Source organism: Hyposmocoma kahamanoa, unplaced genomic scaffold (assembly GCF_003589595.1).
Source record: "Hyposmocoma kahamanoa isolate Upper Pololo Valley unplaced genomic scaffold, ASM358959v1 64, whole genome shotgun sequence".
NCBI lineage: Eukaryota > Metazoa > Arthropoda > Insecta > Lepidoptera > Cosmopterigidae > Hyposmocoma > Hyposmocoma kahamanoa.
Genome location: NW_020653852.1, coordinates 4,398,921 through 4,425,074, shown reverse-complemented (window position 1 = coordinate 4,425,074; position 26,154 = coordinate 4,398,921). Strand labels below are relative to the sequence as shown.

The 26,154-nt window shown below is 37.1% G+C and overlaps 1 protein-coding gene across 1 annotated transcript in view; it reads left to right on the top strand.

Annotated features, from left to right (window-relative positions):
• LOC113231098 (synaptic vesicle glycoprotein 2C-like) overlaps window positions 1-11,410 on the top strand; it is a 27,462-nt gene extending 16,052 nt beyond the window's left edge. The window contains exons 8-11 of the mRNA XM_026465270.1: window positions 920-1,194; window positions 3,311-3,438; window positions 11,055-11,212; window positions 11,327-11,410. Coding sequence (XP_026321055.1) covers window positions 920-1,194; window positions 3,311-3,438; window positions 11,055-11,104 — 453 coding nt within the window. The 3' untranslated portion in view covers window positions 11,105-11,212; window positions 11,327-11,410. The remainder of the gene's footprint in view (window positions 1-919; window positions 1,195-3,310; window positions 3,439-11,054; window positions 11,213-11,326) is intronic.
• Window positions 11,411-26,154: the final 14,744 nt, after the last annotated feature.

Genomic DNA, 26,154 nt, shown 5'->3' with positions numbered 1-26,154 from the left:
TCGTGTAAGTTTTTGTTAGTACTTAAAGAAAATTTTGTAAATGGTCATGAGTAATCTGGTTACCTATCACACGTTACAAAATCCGGCGACAATATTGAAGGTGAAAGTAGCAAAAGGTCTTTTTGAGATGGCTATACGTACAGTGCATCAATTGATCCATATGGTCTTGGAGATAAAGGAGTCGTCGTTAGTTTTATAGATGATGAAGAAATCGATCCGTTAACATTATTAAGGTCCAAAATATGTTTTTATGAAAATCGTGCATTCGCGTTTTAGACCAAAATTTGAAGTAAATTGTGAGCATATTGCACACAAAGGGCATATAAATATGAAAATAAATATATAACTAATAAATTTTGATTACTCGATGTGCTATTGATACAAAATGTTCGTATACGCTATGTTGAATTGGTTGTGAATAACGAGCAACATCGATCAGTTTGAGCCAAACGAGTATGTCTCCACGGGCCGACGCCGACATCAACTCTTTGCGCCTTTGGCACACTTGCTGTGCTGACAACGCGCCCACGAAACGTAGTCTCACGTTGCAAAATTGTCTGGTCGCTGAGGTCCAGGATGTTGACATCTTTTACAACAGCATTAGTAAACTAATTTGTAAATCAAACCTAGCGTATCATGTGTGTAGTATAAGTAATCAACATGTAGCGTTTTGGTTTTCTGTGTAGGTTTACATTGTGTTTTTGTAAATAAATATATATATACATGTCGTATAAAAACTTACTGACGCACAGTAGGACGTTCCTATGGTCGTCGATGTAATATTGCATAGAAAGACCGTATGTATAGTTGCCACTGATGTTGGTCCATAAAGAAATAAAATGGTTTCTGTTTGTTTACCACATAAGTATATTTCTCTCTCTCTCATCTTAAGTTAATATCTAATGGAAACTGGTTTCAGACGCGCAGCGGCTCCGAAACTTACATAAACAGTATCATCCTAGGCTTCATTTGCCTCACTCCATTAATGTTAAGTGGTGCTTTAGTCAACAAATTGGGCAAAAAATTATTGTTACTAGTTTCTGGAGTATTAACTGTAGCAGTCACAATCTGGTTAAGATGGGCAAGTTCAAAGGCGGAAGTGGTGGGACTCTTCGCTGCTGACATGGCTATTGGGCAGACTATGATGAGTCTTTTACAGGTTACCACTGTGGAAATTTTTCCTACTACCACCAGGTAAGTATTGGAATTATCAAAACTGTGCATATTAATACTATCCATATAATAGATTAATGTTCCCATAAATGTACTTCTTATTAATGAATTCAAGCTATTCCCTTTGTACATATTTTACCGTATCAAGACGTATGTCCCCTTTTAACTATACGACTTTGGAAGTTAAAATTAATTTCCAATCTTTAAATATTAAATGTAAGATTTCATATTTTCTTTTTCATCCTAGTTGCAATCATATTCAGTAGATATCAGGATATCATATGTGTCAGGACAAACCACCAAAAAATAAATATTAATCTTAAGACCTTCCAAGCCCTCCAGGTCTTTTGTGTTTCAATCACTTATCTGAAACAATAGACTATTAACCTTTTGTTTCTGAGGTTGAATGACATGAACCCAATAGACATAGACGCCTAAGGTTATCGGTCGATCTATTTCAATGTCCTTGGGATACTGTCACACAAATCGTATTCGTAATTGCAAACGATATCATGTACATATGTATATTGCAACAATAGATAGAACAGAGTTAGGAAACCGCCTTTGTAGAAGTTTGAATCCCCTTAATGGCTTGTATATGTTTCTCGAATTAATGTGCACATTACATATTGAGGATCGTGTTCTGAATTGGTTCCACAAAGAATCGAGGTCTTGTTCCAATAATTATTATTGGCAACTTCAAATATAGGACATGAAGTATGTTTTCGGATCTACAATCGCGTATATTTGTTCGATTAAACAAACCAATGTTTCGAGATCTTTAGATACAGATTCCATAATTATAACTGACTGATCGTGATTCCGTTTCGTTTCTAAAATAAATGGGGATCGTGAAATCTTAAGAAATCAAAGCATAAGTGTTCCTGGACTGTTAAAGTTTAGGGTATAGAAGACTTGTAATATGGGAATACTGAACGCATTTTGTACCCTTACATTTCAAATTCTATCAATACAATAATTTTTTTTAAATTTTTTTTTCTATCAAGTATTGCCTTTAACATTCTTATCGTCTAAGTCTACGCATGCCCGCCAGCCAACTTGGCGGCTAAACAATTACTTCCTACAATGTAACCGCTGAAGACATCGAAGTTATGAAGACGGAGGAAACTTCGTAATTCGGACTCATTTTAACTTTCCATCTCTCTCACATACATACATTTATCTCGTTCACTCGCATATTAAGCTGTGTAAGCAAGAAATACCTACCTACATCTTTCAAATGTAAAGGCTTACTTTAAATTTGATCACGGCGAATCATATGCACAAACGAATTTGCAGTCAATAGCATAGACAGCTGATAGTTGAGAATGCGCTGCTGATAGTTGAGACTACGCTTATCTATTATTAGGAAGTTTTGAGTTTGGTTTATAAAAATACTATACCATTAATTAGTTGCAAATCATGTGCTTATTTATTTTAAATTATTATTGGTCTCAAAAGTGAAGTCGTCATCAAGATGCTTTCTAAGGACAACGATGTCATCGTCATCGTAGTAAACAAAAGCGTGAATAACTACGGTATTAATCTTTTTTTAGATGAGACCAGGGGGCCTACCACAACCTCTCAAAACAATATTACATTAACCTTAGTTGACTTTTCGTGCCATGACGCGCTTAAAGTAAGCTTATTATAATGTTAAAACTATGATGTTTTATTGGCAGCTTTGTGACTATTCATTCTCTCAGTTCGTACTATGACACGACTTTAATATTAAAGTAATATTGTCCTTATGTCAAATTCAGTAATCTTAAAATAGTTGCGGACGCTGTGGAAATATTGATTTGTAATGATTAAAAGTTAAATTAAACTTGTTTATTTACATAAATCTCTTCAATATTTTTTAATTTTTTATTTAATAGTACACAGGAAAACATTTCTCGTTAAATAAAAATACGCGATGTTTATTTCGTAAAATTACGACAGCGACATCTGTATGCTCCTTGGCGATACTAACAGTTGACACTAGACTATAATTCCGTATTCACAACGTGACTATCAAGACTCAGCTTGTTTTATTTATTTTCCTTAATATCAGAGTAATATCAGAATTGAGTGCTAGTTATTTTAGAACCAAAATTAAAATGTTGATCTTTAAAATGTATTTTTTACATTTCAGAACCTTAGCAATTGGAATAATGATGACAATGGGCCGCATAGGTTCTCTTGTGGGTAACGTAATGTTTCCTGTACTCCTGAGCATGGGATGTGTAGTTCCATTCTATACTTTAGCCGGTTTCATGACTGGTAAGAATTGCATCTTTCATTTAATTTATAAGCAATGAACAAAACTCTCTAATAAATAATATAATGCAAAATAACAACCATTGTTAGCCATTTTTATCGTAAATCACCTGTTATAAGTTTAAAAGCACTTACATTTCATAGGTGCTTTTGTAAATATTCTATCTTTACAATTATATAATAGTTAATAATTGAAAAAATATTCTTAAAATTGTATGATTTGGCACAAATTGGACGGGGGTGGTTGGTAATGAGTAGTGGTGAGAAAAATCAAAAAGTTTAATGGTAAGTTCCAAAATGTTACCTATAACAAAATTTGCATGTTGTACAAGCTTAGAGGATGGAAAAAATATACAAGTCGCGTAAAATGTATAAATTTCGGATGTTCTCAAATTTTTACTAGAAAAGTTCATTTCACATAGCACGGGAATCATTAAGAGACATTAATTTAAGAAGACATAATAAATAAAATGAAAAGTATTCAATTATTATGTAATTAAGTTACTAAAAAAACTACATAACAAAATTGAAAAAAATGAACAACAACCAAACAAAAAGGCGAGACAACAAAGCGTTTCGTTGCTGTTGATTTTATGTTTTATGTCATTTATGAGAAAATCCAATACAACATATCTGTAACACAGAAATTCGTAAGGTGTGTTGACTCGATCTCTAGCTTAGTCGGTAGAGCGATGTCACTGGTTTGGCATAGAAGCAGGTTACAGTCTTGTTAGGACGAAGGAATATTTCTTTGTATTCGATCTTTTTCTTTTATCGTCTCTTTGCCAGCCTTTAATTCTGAGTGTATCTATTTCCACTCATAGTGATACTGTTCTGTACCGGATGCGCAATCCCAGATACAGAAGACTTAATCCAACGTCCGGCAACGCATTTGCTACATATAACTACATTATGTCGTGACTACAGATAGTCGTGCAGTTTAAAGTGTCGTGACTTGTATGTTTAAATTAAGTGTTTCACACAAAGAACAACACGATTAACTGTCGGTTACAACTTTTTTGATGTTACGATTACAGACTGTCGTGGCAATGGGAATAACTAGAACGACAGTCGTCTGACGATAAATAAAACGTCACGATAAAAATGTGACGACAGATAATCGCAGCTTCAAACGATTCTGTCGTTCAAACGACAAGACGGCTGCCGTGAACTGATAAATTATCATCATGATCTTATGGGAACAGCTAGACACGACAGTCGTTCAACGATAAAATAAACGTCCACGACACAGTCACGACAGATAGTCGTGGTATGGGAACAGGTTAGATGCGACAGTCGTCTAACGATAAATAAAACGTTACGATATAATGGGAACGCGGCCTTACAGTGCTTAAAGCGCTTACGGCGCTTACCTCTTTCCATTAGGCAGATGCTTTAAATTAACGCTAGCTCTTGATCTTGATGTAAAAGGATTAATAAATATAAATAACCTTCAGTTTATTGCCTTATTGCCTTAACAGGCATTCAACTAACAACCGAACAATAATGTAAATTGAGTTAAAATTTAAGAACGACAATAATTATAAAAGATCTTTAAATGAAGTTTACGAGGCCGGAGTTTGCTCTCATTAAATTTACCGTAGCGAAGTATTTTATTACACAGAAACAATTTCATTAAATGATCAACTTCGTAGTTACTCATCTTTGCTATAAATTTCAATTTTAGAGATGTAAATGAACCTTGAAACTGTTAAGTTGCTTTGTTTAACAAAGTGCCAAACGACTAAATCACCGAGTCTGTCACTTACATCAAACGTTTTTGTTTCTTCAGCTTGAAATAACGTATTTTACAACTTAATAAATAATCATCTACGCACTTACAAAATGTCCTTGGCGAGGTCATGCAAAGATCATACCTGTAACAGAGAGAACCCTGAATTAATAACAACCACTTAAGTACACTACTTGAGTAGAACCAATCCACACGTGATCAATGTAATGGACTTCGGCTAGGGACACGGTACCTATCTATACTCGTGATTAGTATCGGATAAACTGTACTTGTAAAAGTATCGATGACTTGTGGTATAGATACTTTTAGATAATGTGTTACTGATTCTTACCACTTAAATAAAACATAGAATAAGACACTCACTATTATTAATAAATTATTTGTTTCAATGAAAAATTCTAATATGAAAAAATGGTTTTTGATGCGCTAGCATGATATGAGGTACGTCTGTCAATTGTCATTGGTTATTGAAAAATCAAACGTAGCAGTAGAGCTGTTTGTGAAAGAGTTCGTCTAGGGAAGTACTGTGACCTTATTTATTTCTGCCGCCAAACAATAATGTGAGAGATGAGACTTATCAACTTATGTCTCAGAGTGACGGGCGGAGTGGAAGTGCCCGTCCGATCTATGCGATTTAAAGCTCATATCTTGTATCACAAAAAAAACGATGTATCTAAATAACTAAGTACATCACAACATTTCCACATAAGTAACCAATGACAAACATTTCAGGGCAGTTCCCTTGATATCATAAAAATACAATTAAATAAAGATAAATAAAATAAATAACGCACACACTCAACATAGCCCCGCACTAGGGAAACCCTGTGTCGCGGGTGCCATGGACACACATATAGACAACCACAAATTACACCCAAACTCACGAGAGAAATAAATGTAGGCCATACAAACATTTCTCCCGACCCGGGAATCGAACCTGGGACCTCTGCGTGGCGGTCCGGCATGGTAACCGTTCGGCCACGGAGGCAGTTTAAATTAATTTTAAGTTAAGTTTAATTTTTAATTACTTCAAATATTACATTTAAATCTTAGGCCTTACATTTAGTAGAAATTATTCGGAACAACTTGTCATAAAGCACTACAGTGCGGCACGCTATGATGGCCGTTTTGACAGATTACAATAGAGAGGTCAAATATCAATTCATTATCGAAAAAAATTAATCAAATGCGAGTCGCATCTATAAGTTTATAGATTTGTAACTAGTATTGCAAGGAGCTGATTAAAAGTTTAATAAAACGGAAATATAAATGTTTACTTAATATCATCGTCAATTCGAAACTGCTTTGTTTTGCATTGAGCTTAGACGCGAGTTTGCCGGGGGTAGAAGTTGTGCTGGGCAGCGATCCTATAAGTGACGATCGTATTAGATTTATTTTTTATAAATATTGAATTTCGAAAAACGAAGTTGTGTCGTATAATTATACATCCATAAACTTGACGGCACGTCACTATTGACAACAATGAACAGCAATTAGCTCCTTCAAGATAGTTATGAATTAATACGAAACTGATGAGCGGACAAACGTGAAAAGCGTGAAAGTATCGAGTACAAAAGTATCGATACTTTTTTCGTGTCACTAACTGCAGTTTGAAACGTTAAGAGGACACCCCTATCCACCAGCTGTGAGATGTTTATGACGAGTTGATAATTATGATAATGAATAAAATTAAGATCATCGAGTATATAGCCAGAAATAGAGACGAAATGTCATTTAATTTGTTTGAAAACTATTCTGCCATATCATTACTGTGACAACTGCGCTCCGATTGGCTAGCCCGAGTTCGAAATAATTGACGAGTGTCATCATTGGGTGTCGTCAATTGTTTCACTTCAAATCGACCAGTTAACTTGAGCTTTGCTTTAATGGACGAAAATTGCAAAATTACATATTCAATATTTAATTACCTATGAAATGTGATTCCGTTTGTTTTGTAATTAGATGTTTTGCTGTTTTTCCCACACCACCGAATTGAACAGCACGGCATTGTTAGAGATATTAATTATCTTTATTACAATAAATAAAAAATATTTTTTGGAATATACGGAGACGTACACACAGGTCAGTAGTTGGCCTGTCTATATTTCAGTGCAAACGGGAGTTGATATTTATAAGAGCTGTATCGCTAATGTGTTACCAGGAATATATGGCCCTTATTTCGTCTCTATTTCTGGTTATAGGTACACACATCAAAAAAAGTTTGCGATCAATAGCATAAGCTCCTATAATTCTTTAAATTTAACTTTATCAAGAAAAAATGTATGTTGTATGCTTTCTTTAAATAGGAATACCCTGTTTGAAATTAAAATATAAAACTATTTTTTATTATTTATTTTAAAAAATTGAGCCATTAATCATAATGTAATAGTGATAGAAATTTCATAGAAAGGAAAAGACTGTTTAATTAAACTTAAACAACAATTTATTATTAAAAGGTGTGAATTCAATATAAAATAACTCCTCCCCTGGCTCGAATACATGCGAAGATCCTCCTGGGCACGCTGAGGATCAAGTTATCCAGCATTTCCTGGGGTAACCTATCCCATTCTTCAATAGCGGCTTCCCTGAGCTCTGGAACTGTCTGGGGACGTGGCTCACGGTTCCATACTTCTCGTTTAAGAGCATCCCACGCGTGCTCTATTGGGTTTAAGTCGGGCGAGCCGGCAGGCCAGTCTAATCGTGTGATATCGTATTCTTGAAGAGCAGCATTGACTCGTTGAGCTCGATGTGCGGGCGCATTATCATCGACCAGTACAAATTGGTGCCCATGGTTTACTCGGAATGGTCTGACGATATCATCAATAGCAACTGCTTTGTACATGTCTGCTGTCATGAAGTCCCGATACGGGATCAAAGGCGTTCTAGCTCCAATCATAATGCCACCCCAAAAGGACACCGATTTTCCGCCTTGCTGAACTGTTCCAGTGGCAGTTCTTTGTCTTTCACGGTCGCCTGGTCTTCTCCAGACACGGACACGTCGGTTATCTGGATGAGTGCTGATTCGGGATTCGTCAACGAAGAGACAGTTTTGCCAAATGTTTTCGTCCTCACCTTCTTCATTTTGCCGAAGTCTAGCCCACTGAAATCTTCGTTGTTGACGTTGCCGGGAATTGAGCGGAGCTCGCCAAGACCTCCGTGCTCGTAATCCAGCCTGGTGCAAGCAATTGCGAACGGTCTGCGTGCTAACTTCAAGCCCAGAGGCGGCCCTGACTTCTGCTTTTATTTTAGTGGCGTTGATTGTTGGATCACAGGCTGCCAGCAATCTAATATAGCGCTTTTGGGCAGCTGTCAAAACAGTTGGGCGACCGCTGCGGGGTCAGTCAGCTAAATTCCCCATTCCGTGATACCTCTGCAACGTAGCCACGACACAGGATTGGGATATAGCAAGTCTGCGTGCTATTACTCTCGTGGTGTATCCTTCTTCCCTCAAAGTTACTATTCTAGCTCGTAAAACCTCTGATAATCCTCTTGGCAATTTTTCAATCACAACTTTCCGCGAAAAATATCTTGAATCGCTTATAATTGACTAAATCAGATTTCTGAATGAGCGTAAGCTAGGACTGAAAGCCTTTTTATATGAAAAAACAATTGAACGGGGTCATTGTTTTATGTTCTAATTTATTTTTAAATAAAGAATCTAAAAAGAAGAAAAAATCATAATATAATCTACAGTAACAAAAAAGATTTCAGTTTTTCGAAGTGATCGCAAACTTTTTTTGATGTGATACTCGATGATTAAGACAAACTGATTCTTTTGTTTTTAAACAAATTTATAATTATTTGACAATTGTGTAGTCTTTAATGTGTTGTGTGGGAATATAACAAATCTTCGGGTAAGTTACATTTTCAATAACAATAATACACACGTGCATATTTAGCATATTTAGAACAAAAAAGTGATAATATTAAAAAATAACGTTCAAACGTAAAAGTAAAAGTAACGATTAAATGAATAAGACTAAGATTAGATATAAAGTGGGAATTGACATCTTTTATCATCGACTTAGAGCAGCCTTTCTCTTTCTTTATGAAAAATAAAGTCGAAATGGAAAGGTTTTGTGATAATACAGAAACAGCTGAAAATTTAAAAATTGTAACAGTTTTACATGGATTAAATAAAATTTTACAATAATGACATTGACTTACAATTATATGGACGTCGGGTCCGCGCTAAAAAGCGTCCGAACTTATAGGGCGTTAAAATCGTATACAGAGCGTCATTCACACTTTAGTCTTCGTTTGTTCGACTGACAGCGAAGCAAGCAAAATTAGACAGTACTGCGATGACATTACAATTTAAATTCAACGTTTTAGCTTTTTCATATTCCTTTACATGTCACTACGTTTAAATAGGTTGACTTGGGACATTTTTCTCGTGGTTTTTGTATTAGACCCGTCGTCCATTTATTTGTAAGTCAATGAATAATGATAATAGTTATTTTTGTAATATTATTTTAGTTTTTCTTTTTGTATGGTGAAGAAATGGCATTTGCATAATACATTATAACTTTAAAACTCAATAATACGCTAATTTATCAATCTTTGCTGGTGTAAGAAAACACCGCAATTCCTATCAGAGACCATGTACTAAATTTTCCTTGTTGCCACACCGTTTAACTCGCAAAATTTTAGAAATAAATGTTTCTCCTATAGCCTGAAAATGGTGACCTTTGACCTTAATAATCACAGATCCCGAATTTAAATTCAAAATTCAGGCTTCGACGCGATCCGTAGAACTGTATTTAATACGCTAATTTCAAGCATACCGTTTGAGGAACGGCTTAGTAACTCCGTCCTTAGATTGCGAAATTTGATCGGATTCCAAGAAAGCTCCACTCGTTTCGCTTACTACGCTTCGACAATCATGAAGACTCTATTATTAACATAGATATGGTAATGAATTCTGGTAGCGTAGCAGTCCGCCATGGTAACCGTTCGGCCACGGCATGGAAGTTATATAGAAATTAATGGGATCTAGGAGAAGGATATAGGCTACATTTTGTCACAAAAATAAATCTTATAAGAGATCAAGTAGGGAATGATGAATGAAACCCATACAAACTTGAATGGGGAACCAACCATTTCTCAAGTACGTAACACAGTAGGCTACTCGAAGTACTCATTCTACGCAGACGCAGACGCGGGCACCAGTTAGTTCATAATTTCCCAAAGTGGTCCCTACTGCCCCCCCGGTCGGCGCTAAAAATTCCTGGGGAGGCGGGCTTCGGATGCAATTACAGGGTGTTGATGCCGTCCAGGGCATGCTACGGCATTTAAAAAAAACCTGAATTAGCCATATAAACTACACTACAATTGTTTGCCATGTGATTTTTTATGTTAATGTACAAAATACGTGTCTTCAACTGAGCCAAAAGCAAGGGAACCTATGAGCTAGTTAATTATAAATTCGTTTAGAAACAAATTTACCACTCTATCTTAATTTTATTCAACATCATTACCACCAGATTGTCATCAACATCTCACAGCTGGACAGAGTTATCCTCTTAACGTTTTAAGCCAGTTATGGACACGGAAAAACGTCGATAATTATACATATCGAGTAATTTCCTTTCAATACCGACACTTTTATACTTGATACTAATAAAATAATGTCTCCATGGAGCAAAATATCCTATCTACAATATTTAAAGCAAATTCCGTGCGTGTCCCAAATCATGTGACACCCTGTACTTGTGTCTGTTTGATATGTGTCCAATTAATTATTTATTTATGTTCCTGTTAAAGGGCTCTCCAAGTTGGGTATTACCTATTATAGGAGAGATCTAATTCCAATAGTGGATTTTAGTAATGTTTTATATAACCGAAATCATTTTCTTTCTTTCAGCTGTGACCGTAATGAGTATTTTAGTGCCAAAGAAAAAACCAGATATGTAAAGTCTATGAAAGTAAACGTGGACGTGAACAAGGGAATGAAGTATGCCGTTATAATTACACAAATACAATCTTAAAAACAAATCATAGCTGTTTTTGTTCTTGATACAGGTGGGTCGAATACGGGATCGCTCAATGAGCAACTTTATTTTCCTTTTGTTTTTTGTTTACTACTACATTATACATAATTTACAAAATATTTATTAAATACTAATTACTAATTAGGTAATTAGTAAGTGCAGTTGAGTACAAAGAGCACGCGGGAAGCCGCAGCACCGTCCTCTTTATAGGGCGTGGAAAGAGCCATCTGTTGACACCGTCCGGAACTATCTGACAACTAAGAGGACCAGGCTAATGTCTTCCGTAAATCATCGGTTGAAAGTATGCAAACAACCGAGTTAGTTTTTGGAATGTAGGTGGCGCTGCCACAATTAATACTGGTGATGCAATGGAAGTGTCATAACGGAAACAGAAACTGATGTTAAAAGTGAATCTTAGCTGAAACAGAAACGGAAGCAGATGCTGAAACGGAAGTGTAAGTACTGTAAATTACTCGACAAAATAGGTCACAAAGGGCTTGTTTTTAGTTTCATAATTTCATTTAACACACACAAAACTGCTAAAAAAGCGAGCCCTACCGCCAAGCAATCTGTCTTATCCATCGTGAACGCTGTAAACTTCCGATTAAAGCTCAGTTATAAAGATTGCGGAAGCAAAAGCAGAGGTCTATTACATTACCGATTAATAGCAATGGGTGCGTATAGGTGTCGTAACAATGGTATAATTGAGAAAGTTGGATTCTTTAATAGTTTTAAACACAGTTCTTTGTTTGATCCAAGTATTCTTAAACAGGCAAGAATTAGTGATGTAGATATTGAACGTCTGCTCGTTCAGACTAAAATATAACTACCAGAAATACCTATAGAAGATGATTTATTTCAAAAAGAAGAAACAGAAAACCGTAATTTTGTAAAAAAAGTCCCAAGATTGCCTTTACGAAGAGATTACTGTAGTAGTCACCCGCGACCGTGTATAATAATTATTAAATGTACAATTTTAGTTCATTTCATTATCACTAGATTGTGTTTGCACGCTAGCGACTGTTTACACAGTAAACTCATGGTAGAGGTACACGGAAGAGAAATCCAATTTACCTCTCCTTTGTACGCCTGTACCTCTTTGTACGTCATGCTAAAGAATTACCCTGTCACCGTGCATTAGTATTGAACGAGACCCGTTTGAACCACTGCGAACTGGTTTAATCGAGTTAAATTACATAATTTTACTTGTATTTCTCACCGTGAAAGACAACTTTATTTCTGTGTATGTCATAACGAGGCGTGACACGTACAATCAGTTGGAATTCATTGTTACAAATTGTGCCTTTTAGAAAAAGTGACAGTTTCTTTATATCTGTGGGATGGCTCAATATCAACTAGAGGCTCTCAACTCGGTCGAGCGCCAAGCCAGGAGACTAATTGTCGACGAGAAGGTTGAATTTAAACTTCGTAGCTTATTGATTTTTGTAACACCACAACCTAACAAATATAAACACTAAACCATTTAGTAACCTCGCCTTGCCGCTAGATGGCGTTGGGATCAAAATAGAACGCGCTGTCGAAGTGTTCACAGGAAGTATTGATTATTGATTGAAGAAATTTATATTGTTCATTCAGATGGAGGATCGAATCCAGTCCCGATAAAAGCGCGGCGGTATTCTTCACGAGAAGTTACTCGTTCGGTCGTAGGGTACAAAACCTAATCCCGATTCCGCTTTGCGGCGGCCCAATCCCTTGGGAGAACACGGTCAAATACCTAGGGGTTACGCTCGATAGGAAGCTGTCATTCAAAGCAGACGTGAAAACCGTCCGCGATCGCGCCCATTTTGTAATGAGCTGCCTCCACCCCCTTCTCAACAAGCATAGTAAACTCTCCCTTCGTAATAAGGTGAGACTGTACACGACCTGCATCCGCCCAATTATGATGTACGTCAGCGTCGCATTCACACAGGCGAACCGCGCCCTCATACATCGCCTGTAGGCTCTCCAAAATAGATTCATGTGCAACGCGACGGGTGCCCCGTGCTGCTTGCGCAACGCTAACCTCCACAATAGATTTACGGACAAGAGCACAATTCATGAAACAGGCATCGAGGAAATACCTCGACTCTGCTCCTCACCACCCCACTACATCCAATTATAACCCCCTCAGGGAACCCACCCCGCCGCGTACGTAGGATCCGTGTCGGCCAAGGAAAGTCCTCAACGACCCTGACGACCCTATCACTCTCGCCACTTTTAAGGCCTACCAGATCGCAAGTCAGCCCTTCTGGTCAAAGTCTTCAGTAGCGCCCTGAGCCGAGGTCAATGCCCACTTGGGCATTTTAGGGATTAAGAACCTTCAGCTCGCCCTTTTGTCAAGGCCATTAGCAGCCAACTGCAAAATATCATTAAAAAATACATATTCTTCATTAACGGGTTGAGATCCTTTAGCTCGCCCTTTCATCCGATGGCGCAGTCAGGACCATCAGCAGCCAACTGCAATGTCCTTCAGACTAAAAAATATAATCGGAGCTAGGGTGGTACGCCTCTGCTTCCACATGTGGGACTGGACAGCTGGTTGAAACTAGTTACCTCATCCTCGGGCACTCCGTAGCACCGCCTACAATGCTTCAACACAAGCTTCCACTTGTAGGACTCTCCTGAAACGTAGTAGCGCCTGGTCTGCGAGATAGGCCAAGCCTCCATAACCCGCTTCGACTCTAAACCCTCCGGTACTGCTGTCGTATTAGAATATCGACTAATATTGTAGATAGAGTTACAAGAATTGGCGAGGATGTGGGTTATATTTTTCTGTACCTAATAGAGCAATAAACATATTTGACGTAACTCCACTTATGCCATTCTTCCAGGTGCGAATATGGTGGCAGCACATTCCTGGACGAACTCTTTTACAAGGAGCTCTACTGCTACAAAGAAAGGTTCGATTCTTTGCAATGTTAACTGCGCTATTGAGTATTTTTGAACTTGTGTTTCCCAAAAACTTTAGTTTGGGACCATTCAAGCCCGGAGTGGATAGGTATTTTTTAGACAAATTTGTACCGTCTTCGATTATATAGTCGCTTAATTTAAGCCGAGACTGAGGTCAATCATGCGTCCATTTTCCATAGAAAAACAATAATGTCGCCTAGTGTAGACTTCGGTCTAAAATACCCCACAAATAATTTCACCGGGTTGAAATAAATTCACAGATCTCGAACTTTTCCCGCGTTTGTTCTATGTATACCAATCATCATTATTCAGTAAAAATAATTGGAAATGTACAAAAAGATATACCAATCATTACTGAATTTCCTCGTAAACGTCTCTGCGCTGCGGATTACAGGAAATTGTATTCCCGATTGGCCATCCAATTCGAGAATAATTATTCACGAAATTTTCGCTGACTTTAATACCATAATAAGATAACGCTATACAGAAATATGCTAAGTAGGAATTAAAAGCAGTAGAGCTGCTTAAGAAAGACTTCATCCGGGGAAGTACTGCTACCATAGATACCCATTGTCGCCAGGCAATTAATAAATAATAAAATAAATAAAAAGAGTTTATTTAGGTTTACTTAATCCTAGTTTACGTCAAGGTGGCTGGAGAACTCAATTTTAGCAAAAGAATTGCTTGTGCTAATAGACCCCGCTCTTCCATGTTTGGGTTCTATGTGACCAGGTAACTTACGGCCAGTTTAGTTATACTGGATAATTAATTAAATTAAAATAGTAAAAATGTGTGTGTGTGTCTGTGTCTGTGTCTGTGTGTGTGTGTGTGTGTGTGTGTGTGTGTGTGTGTGTGTGTGTGTGCGCGCGCGCGTGTGTGTGTGCGCGTGTGTGTGCGCGTGTGTACGTGTGTATGTGTGTGTGTGTGTGTGTTTGTGAAATTACAGGCATATGGTACTTGTCAACTTTATGTCTCAAGGTGATGACCGCAGTGGCAATACCCTCAGGTCTCTCACTCAGGTCCGAGTGGTACGGTATCTATTCCGGTTAGGTGGCTCCAGGAGCACGAGTTATTCGTCTCGTCGTTGTATGATATAAACATAAAAATTCGAAAGCATATTTTTCGTTAAACATATGAAATAGTATTTTACTAAATAGAATTTCAAATCTTTTACTATTTTTAACTCCTGCTTCACATATTTTTTCTATGTTTATTGTAGATGTAACTAACGGTCAACCTCCCAGTATTTCAAGAAGAACTGTATTTAGCAAGAGAAGCTATTATCATATATACAGGTATATATTATATATACAGGTATCTGTATTGTTTTTTTTAAGCCAAGTCAATTTTTTTTTCAGTGGCATTGCAAGGCAGCGGTTCAGCTAGTGTTTGAAATACAGTCCTTCATGTTCTTCTTAAAGTGCCTGTTCTTCTCAACTACTGGCGCTTAGCCGTCAGTTACATTAAGAAAAATAGAAAACAAGTGAAGCAGGCGTTAAATATAATAAAATATTTGAAATTTTATTTAGTAAGAGACTTTTTCAACGAGAAATATGCTTGAAATTGCTATAATTTGCGCCCTGACGAGATTAAACACTTTAATCTTTAGAAACTTTTGCGGACGCAAGTACAACAACTCACAAAAGTTTGACCGCAATCAGATGAATGATAATAAATATATCAGACAGTATCACACACGGTGTTCTGATCCCAAATTAAGTAATTAAAGGACTTGTCTTATATGAAAATCAATATGCAAGCCACTCAACCCCTGACGTCATCAAATAAATCGTGAAAAACACCATCAAATCATCGTCATCGTCGTTATTTAATAATGGAACGCGTACGAGACAAATAAAAATTCATTCCGATAATTTTTTATCTAATTCTATTGGTATATAAAATCGGCCGTAGCATCCTCTGCCTATTATTATTTTAAAGTATTTTCTGTTACCCCAAAGTTCCTTAAACTAGATTGATATCTAGCAATTAACTGTCTAATGTAGTAATTCTTTTGTCTATGTCTGTACTTTGTTCTTATACTCGATAAATATTTTATTTTTATTTAAATTGTGTTACATAGCACTAAGAAGGACAGTCAAGAGGATACGGGCAATGACAAAAAATGATTATTTTTGAGCAAGTATCTCTATTTACTAGCGTATTAGATGCGGCGTTCCACACACACGCTTTGTTTTACTGATGTGCATTGAAGACACAACTCTTCAATATCATAGATTAATAAGCAACAGAGTGTTCTGACTACACAACAACAGAGTAGGGATAATATGAGTAAAATAGTTACTATGGTTACCATATAGATATAAATTTAAGAGAATATAAAAAAGACTAGGCTGCAATTTCTACAACTCAACTGTATTTTTTCTTTTATTTAATTTGTTTTTCTTTTTAGTAATGAACTTAATAATTACAAATAGTAAGCGGAAGGTCCCTGGGTCAAAGTAAAATTAACTATAATTAATAGCGACTTGAAATACAAATATACGCGATTTAAATCCGGAAACAGTTTCATTTCCGGTGTAAGAATCGCGAAAACCAAAGAACTCGATAATAGCGACTTTGTTAATTCCCCAACTATGGGTAAATATCATTATAATAATAATAATAATACATAAACTCAACATACCCCCGCAGTAGGGAAACCCCGTGTCGTGTGTGCCATGGACACACACATAGACAACCACAAAGCGACACCCAAACCCACGAGAGAAATAAATGTAGGCCATACTACGTGGCAGTCCGGCATGGTAGCCGTTCGGCCACTGAGGCAGTTAGCATTGGTAAACACTCAATATTATCTGCCTGTTTAGCTCGTTCCCAATAGGCATAGACTGTCATGTCTGTCCACGGTACTACGGTATTGATACTCTTTGACTAAATTCGACACTAAAACAAAACACTATCATTATTGATGTTTTGTTTGGAACATGTAGTTTCTAGGAATGTTTTTGACTATAGATTGAAGCCGTTGTTTTAAGTATAATCTTTCACCCCACTTTGTAACATATTGATATAAACCGTCTAATATAACAAGTTTTATGTTATATTGTATTACATTGCACTAGGGAAGACGGTCTAGACGACACCGGTAATGACACAAAAATTAAATAGGTGCACGTAGTTTTTTTACTTCACTCACCATCTTCAACCTATTTATACGTCCCACTGCTGGGCACGGGTCTCCGTTCAGACGAGGGTTTAGGCCATAGCGCCGTCACTGAAAAGCCCAAATTAAATTTCGCACATAAATTCCCAGAAATTCAGAGACCCCACGACTCGAACCCACGACTCACTGCTTGAGAGGCAGTAATCTCAAACCATTAGGCTACCACGGCTTCTTAATTTACTTTATTGACATTTAATATTGCCTACATAATCAGTAAAACAAAGGAATGGTTTCAGTGAAATATAGGTACAATACCTATTTAACAGTTAGTGAAAAGCAATGAAACTTGTACAGTTAACAGGTTCGCAAGACGCGTCAAAGCTTTAACTTACACAAAAGGAACTAAACAAAGCAGTTCAACAGTAACAAATGTCGAGGAATGGTATACAGTGAAAATGTCCGCTATTATGGTCTGGGTATACTTATGTGATAGACCTGAATGGGAAAAGGACCTTAGCCTACTTTAACCTACTTAGACCATGGAATGGGTAAATAGGGTGCCAGTTTTCTTATACATCAGTTAATGTATTAACAATATATATATAGGGCGCACTATAAGTTTCCGAAACTGGCCACTTACATAAACAATGTTTAAAAAGTAATTACAAAATTTGAAAATTGAACTCTTTGGTTGTAGAATACAGTTTGTTTCATTTGACTGTCACTTGTTTTTACATTGTGGCGTCATTTTAGGAATTGGTTGTCTATATCACCATGGATTTAATTCGTGAAAATTTTCGTAGTATGATTTTTTACGACTTTAAGTGTAAGTTGACAGCTCAGTGGAGCTGCGCTCGGCTTCAAACTGCTTTTGGCGATGAAGCATCATGCAACAAAACAATTCAAACCCGGTCGTGTGATTCACACAATTTGATTGAGGCTCAAAAAAAGTATCGCGTCACTTGTGTAATGCCTGATTCAATGAAAGAGCGTCAAATTTGGTGTGGGACAGAGTAACAGGTGACGAAATATGAATTTATAGTTACGATCCCAAAACAAAGCAGCAATCGAGCGTATGGGTCTTTCGAGTTGAGCCGAAACCAACCAAAGTGGCGCGCATGCAAAGTGCCTCTAAGCGAATGAGTGCTTCACTTTGTAATAAAACTGGTCACGTGGCTACTGTTGCTTTGGAGAATCGTTGTACAGTGAATAGTGATTGGTATTGATCATTTGCTTGCCGGAAGTTATTGACAAACTCCGTAAAAATAACCGTAAACGCTGTATCATCTTGCACCACGATAATGCCACGGCCAGATAGACAAATGAATTTTTGAAGGTGAACAACGTTGACCTTATGAGCCATCATGCGTACAGTTCCGACCTGGGACCTTGTGACTTTCATTTATTTCCAAAAATAGAACCAGTTACGCGGTCAACGATTTTCATCACCTGAAGAGGCTGTCGAATAGTATGAAGAATATGTTTCAGAGATTGTCACGGAGGAGTGGCATAAATGTTTTCAAAATTGGTTCATTCGTATGAAAAAGTGCATTAACGCTTACGGAGAATATTTTGAGAAACAGTAAATTCATTTCTGACCATTTATAGTATTTTTTTCTTATTCATTCCGGAAACTTATAATGCGCCTCACGTAACATATATATTTTACTGTTAGGTAATAGAACCGTCAGTGGCCGAACGGTTGCCATACTGGTCTGCCAAGCAGAGGTCCCGGGTTCGATTCCCGAGCCGGGAGAAATATTTGTATAACATACATTTATTTCTCTTGTAGCGAGTTTGGGTGTAATGTGTGGTATACAGGGTTTTCCTATTGCGGGGCTATGTGTGTAAAAAAAAACAGGACAGGTCGAAGAAGTCGTGTCCCTGGTGTTAAACGACACCCCTATCTATAGCAGTTGCAGTGCTTAAGACTTAAGATCTGACGGACACTGCCACTGCGCCCGTCACCCTGAAACATAAGTTGATAAGTCCCATGTGCTTGTAATTTCACCAGCACCCTTACCCTTCAAAACCGGAACACAGTAATGCTGACATTACTGCTTGGCGGCAGAAATAGGTAAGGCGGCAGTATTTCCCTGGACGAACTGTTTCACAAGCAGCTCTACTCCTACCAAAAATAAATATGTACCTATAAAGTCTTGATCATCAAGATTGTCGAAAAGATGCTTGTGCAAGACACGCTTGTGATGGTAATTTCTTGAAGCTTGAAAGATTAAAATGGATGAAGCGACCACTCAACACATGCTGTTGTGTCCGGGACATGTTTCAGATTAAGTATGATTGCCAACCATCTATACCATAATTTCGGCTTAGTCGGCTTAATCCACAGGAAAAACAAAGTCAGTACTCACGGAGCCGACAGAGTATCGAGTTTTCTCACAAAGTTTACTTTAAATGTCAGCGAGTAAGTGGCATTTTCACTTTACATTATCAAACGTATAAATAAAAATTTTCAAGAGCGTATTTATCTAAGTGCAGCTACTGCGATTTTAACGGAGGTCACCTCGCTGCAGAAATAGCATCGGATATAAGTTATTGGTTTCAGTTGTTTTAGTATGAAACATGTGAATCGACAATTTTCTTATTACATTCTATACACGTAGTGCTAATGCGATATATTTATTAAAAGCGCTGGCAGTCTAGCGTTAAGCAGTTTCTTTTCAAATAGAGAGGACGACAAAGCAGCTTCAACTGAAAAATTTACAGCGGTCGAGCTGTGACATAATTACGCTGAGTAGGATCAATAGATAACCCCCTCTAAGGTTGGACCCATTTCAGCTTATGTTGGTAATAATTTATTTTTTCTGTATAAGTCTTAATATAAATTGGAAAGATAGGGGATTAAATAACCGGAGAATGGAAATGGCTAGGACACGTATCTAGTATGGATCCAGACCGTCGTACAAGGAGGACCATGGGCCAACACGCGCGATAGAGGTCGTCCGCCACTTGATATTATAAAAAAATAATTATTACAATTACAATTTCCTACTCTAGTTATGATAAGGAGATCAGTAATACGAAAGTAGTACATGCGAAACACGCTTCAAATCAAAACTCGGTAACTCAAACTTGGTCTTCTCGGAATTAAATCAAAATAACCGACGGACAATGTGACTCCAAGTCGGAATCTCGGCGGGCGCAATCAGTTTGCTAAGACAAAGTTCTAAGCTACGTCCCGTTTAATTTTAACTTGGGATCCGAGAGTTCTATAATGATGAGATTTAAAACTATGTCGCTGTAACTGTAATAATTCAATTCGACGCCATGGAGTTAATCATGTTTGCTAGTGAAGTGACAACTTGATAAAGATATTAAATTTTGTTCAAGGTACCTTCAGTAGATAGCGTTAGTGAATATTTTTGATTTTTACAAGCAGCTCTACTGCTACAAAAAAAAAGTATTAAGTTTTTGTTTTTCTATGGTTTTAAACCCCGCGAATGGGAAATGTTGAATATCAAACGGAATCTTATTATAGAAGCGTATATATGAATTTGTGACTTTGGGAAGACGACAAGAACAGCTAGTTTATTTTTAGTACAATATGAACGTATGTACAACGGTGTGATTTGTATGATTTCTTACAGTATTTCGAATTTGGTTTAAGATACATTTTCACAGGTTGATTTATTGGATCATGAAATATCAAGAAAAGAATCAAAAATCATAACGTGGTAACGAACCTGTTAGTAATAAGATAGATAGATAGATAAAACGTTTATTGTCTTGCGTCACACACACAACAATATACGAGTAATAGAGTAAATTGATTAAGAGACACAGAAATCAAAATTAAAACGAAAAAAAGCATAAAAACATAATACTAACCTAATTATCAACAGCTGCGTGTGTGTGCTAAAGCAAGCCAAATAGGTCGTGGCTCAGTGCAAAATTTGCCCACGAGCAAGGCACTGATTTTCAGCCACCACCTTCGAGGGTAGCGCGTAATAAGGCATTGAATTATTACGAAAGCTTTTATCATACACCATTATTGAGGGTGTTTAATCAAAAACGCCAGGTAAAGTATTAAGTATCCCAAATCAATAAGCTAGCTTGAAATTACAGGTACATGGGACTTGCCAACTTATGTCTCAAGGTGATGGGCGCAGAGGCAGTGCCGATAAGATCTTTGCAATTTAAAGCTCTGAGTGGCACTGCAACTGTTTTGCGTCCCGTCACTTGGTATTATTATTATATATAAAATTAAAAAAAAAATGTGAGTCAATATTGTAGCAATAATCCATTAACTACTAAAATTGATTGTGTAACAAAATAATAGAGTCTTAGAGTGATAGGGGCTTAAATATGAAATTGCGGATTTATCGTACTGGCCAGTTTGAACTAAAATTAAACCTGCATGGTGTCAGACTCAGAGTGAAACTTTTTTCGCACGAAAACTAAAACATTCTTAATTAAAAAGAACATGATATTCGATTGTTCTTCTCTCAATTGTTTTAACATTCAGCTGTTAAAGCTGTTTTCGGAAAAAAATTCTTCCCAGGAAGCAGTACAAAATACCTTCGCACAGCTTATGGAGTTCGTATCCCCGGAGTTTTATCGCAAAGGTTTAAACGACCTTCCGATTATATGACAGAAATGTATAGACAACGAGGGTAAACACCTGGATTAAACAAATATTATTTTCGCTTCGCAACGGTGCGCGAGACGCGGAATCACGAGCGCGGTTCAATCTGCGCTGGGGCAGCGGTCTAGCGGCCCCGCGCCACTTAAAGTACTCGCTTCGTAGTTGATCGCCGTAGTGATTGTACTTGTAGCTGAGATCCCTCGTTGACAAGAATGGTTAATATTACAGATCTCATTCAGGACATTGCAGTTATACTGTTTATTTGGTTTTTGTTTACTCAATGTTGATGATCTAGCTCTCGTAGGATCGTTAATGTTCGGTGGACTGTATTTGTTCAGGTTCTTGATCTGGATCGATGGGGTTCTTGCACTTCTCGGGATCAGGATCTAAATGAAACGCTTGTTTAACTGCTAACTGACTACTACCACTCAAAATGTTCCTACTTATGTATTAAATCGAGTCTCTCATCTAGTAGAGATGTCGGCGAGGAGGCGGTCGGCGCGGTGCGGGTTGCGGGGAACGGCGACGCGATTTCGGTTGGTGCGCGGAGCGCGGAGTGTTTTCGTGTGTGGCTCGGTGTCCGTAACACTCAAATAAAAACACACCGAAGATGACATTCAACTTTATTACAAAGATTGAAGAAAATATGAAGATAAATTTTTCAACTACTCACGTATGTCAACTGAATCCTTTGATTATTTGTTAGGGAAAATCCGAACGACAATTACTAGAATAGACACAAATTGATTAAAAATTACGCGGTAGTACAGAGCGCAGTGTGCCATACCCTAACAAATGCGGTAAAACCGCATGTGTCGCGCTCCCGCGCGGAGAAGTATTGTTCATGCGTTCGACGCCGCGTGTTTTCCATACAAACTGAGGTACTTCAGTACACCTTTAAAAAATGCAGCTCCGTCGCGGGGCGCGGAGCAGTGTGTGAATCGCCTATCTTACCAAAAAAATTGTTTTAAAATTTTAGTACGAGACGGCAATTTTATACATTAACCACTAATATTATTCCATGTATTTGTATTTTTTGTAACCAAAATCACTTTTCATTGATGCGAAATACAATCAATACATATTGATATAGCCGTATAAAAGCTGCCTACAATTTGGGGAAAGCTTAATGTGATACCTCGTCCTAGTGTTTAACCTTTTAATCTATATTAGCCCTTTGTGTCTTAAAGGTAAAGGTTTTTCGCATAATTTATCCATTCTTCGAGTAGAAACACCTTTCTAACTCCATGGTCAATCGCATACAGGGTGAAGGTTTTGGAGCGGTAATTCCATTTATCAATAAGAACCGCTTTGGCTATGGAAATTGCATTATAGTACAACAAATTGGCAGGCCATCAAAGCGGTGGAGCGATGCTACCGCAGATATAGCGGGTGCGCTATGGCCAAACTACCACAAGACAGAGTCTTTTGTAAGAAGTTGAAGGAAGCTTTAACAATTTAGAATTAGCATTCGTTTTGTGTGTGTTTTAATTGTTAAAAGGAGATACAGACAATGCAGAGGATTTGAATCGTGTGGGTCTTCGTGTTGGCGATTCCTCGTGGGGTTACTGAACAGGGTACCACTGACACGATCACCACTGACTGAGAACTTTGAATGTTATTAATGGGAAAATTTACCTATTTACTTGTTCTCTGCGTGAGTTCAATAAAGTAGCTTTATTTGCAATTGTTAGGGGATGTAATAACAGTTTGTAATATACTCCCGGACACATAATTCGAGCCACCTTGCATTTTTTTCGTAATAAAATTTTATATAAAAATATAGTTAGCATCGACTAAAAATATATTTTAGTTTATTCTGATTTCTATTATTAATTAATAATAAATTGAACTTAATAAAAATTCATTCAATAAAATAATTTGTAAAAGTTAATGTAGCGTAAGTTGGAATGTTTTCTTTGTAAAATTAAAAATAAGGTATTTAATTAATAACTATTGTAACTATAGTGAAAAAATAGGGTGGTTTGCATTAATATTAGACATAACTGGTTGAAGACTATACCACCTCAGTCAACCGTGACCATGGGACTTATAAAGGGCCCGAAACGTCGGTCTGTTTGAAAAAACAAATAAACGTGACTTAAATCCGGAAAAATAGTTTCATTTCCTATGTGTAATAATCGCGAAAACCTAAGAACTCGATCGCAGAAAAAGTTTTCTCGATATTTAATAATATAAAGTCAAATTTTCAATAAGGATTTAAGGAGATGACGTTTGGTATACCCATGGTATACCAGTTTCAAAGTTGCATAATAGAACTTTTGTGCAATGAAGCATTGTTTAAGCTAGACATTTAATATTGAAAATGTAAGGAGCCTCGAGTTACGTGCCATATAATATATGGTGTTTATTACGTAGATGGAAGGATAATGAAAATCGGATTCTACAATAATTTGACTTGTATTCTTCAGTTGTACTGTTATTTTATAGAATATAAAAATTACGTTTGCCGTTGTAACCATTGCACTTAGAATAATAACGCATAGAAATCTAGTCCGCACACGCTAAGTGAGGCAAATTGAAGCGCGCCCAATGGGCCTACACGAGCGGGCGGGCCTTCAGTGCTCAAGGTCAACTTGCACCGCGAACAGCTCCAGAATTTTAGCTAAAAATGACGAAATGTGCGGTAAATGAGTGTAAAAATACGTCAGACAAACATACAATAGATACTAACATCACATTCCACAAGGAAGTAACGCGTTTCAACTTGTATTTTTATATAAATTTTTATATAAACCTAGCGTCCATGAATTTGATTTTTGCCTCATTTGTGACAGTTCGTTTGATATGAAACTATCATTCTATGGGTTATTATTCAGGACTCGGCGCGGGCGTCGCGAACCACGGAGTGGCGGCCGCTAGTGACGCGCCGTAACATATGATATAATATAACCATATGATATAATTTTGAATATGTGATAATTTTGGCTACACTATTGCATTATATTAGTTCTGTGATAATAGTTTCTAGCTTGTGTATGTAAAATAAATAAATAAAAAACACTAAGAACCGTAAATTAAGAATATATTAACCGTATAAACAAACAGAACAAGCAAATGATTTACTATGGTTATTCTATTTATGTTTGTAAAATAAATACCCAACTTAAGCTTTCCAATTCATAATTAACACGAAAGGTAAAGGAATTTACGTCCATTTTAGATTAAAGCGATGTTAGGATAACGTATATAAATACATCGTATATAAGTATTAACAGCACACGATAATTTACACTTTCTTCCAATGCGTTTAGAAAGGTAGCAACGCTTATGCGTCAATTGCATTAGTGACGTCAGGGAGTCGGTTTCAGGCAATATAGATATGTATGAAAGATATTAGTCGTCAGAGATGTGCACATACAAGAGATTACATTACCTGATACATTTACAATGACGCTTTGTCAAGATTAACACAGAGTGGAAATTGCAAAGTCATGTCTGCTCTATGCATCCGGAAACATGGACCAGGATGGCCGCAAAGGAGGTGCGATGTCATATACTTCTAAAATATACTCATATAACGCTAAATTTGAATGCGGTATTTTCACTTTAATGTACACTGGGCCTTTACGTGATCATAGTAAAAGTACTGTTTGTGTCTGAATCAATTCACATTTTTTTAATGATAGAATAAGTTATCAATAAGTAAACCGCCGGTTAAAAAGTGACGATAAGGTCGACGATGGAGCATGCACACTTAAATAATGCCTATTCACTCTCGCTTGGAAAAGGTCCAAGTTATAATGCTCAGGGAATATGCCTGCGGGCAAGGAATTCCATTCCATAGCCGGTTGCCAAGTAAATGTGGAAGTGTGAAGCATTGTGCGAAATTTTGGAATATCCACAACATAGGGGTGGAACTGCAGCTTTCGTCGAGACCCCGGTGATAGAAAGGTGCCTTAAGAGGTTTAATATAAAACATTGGAAGCACGAAAGTATGACAAGTTTGTTTAAAGAAAAATTTGAAAAGTCCGCTGGTTCGTTCCTTGGCTTAGTATGCATAGCGTCTAGCACAGTTTGCTTGAAGACTCTGATTCGAATGAAGCTGGATCGAAGGAGTTTTTTCTAAATATTCAATCTTCGTATGAATAATTATAACAAACTAGTGGAGTAATTTCACAAAAAATAATTGAATATCTCGGTGGTGAAACATCCTAACATTAATTATAACTTAATTATAACGAAAAAATTCAATTAATTTAGCACTGAATGAACTGAAAACCCCAATGCGGACTATGATGGTTCAGTCACTGTTGAGTTTCCTTTTTTTTGACGGGGGAAAACTTCATGGATACCCCTGAGCCCAGGG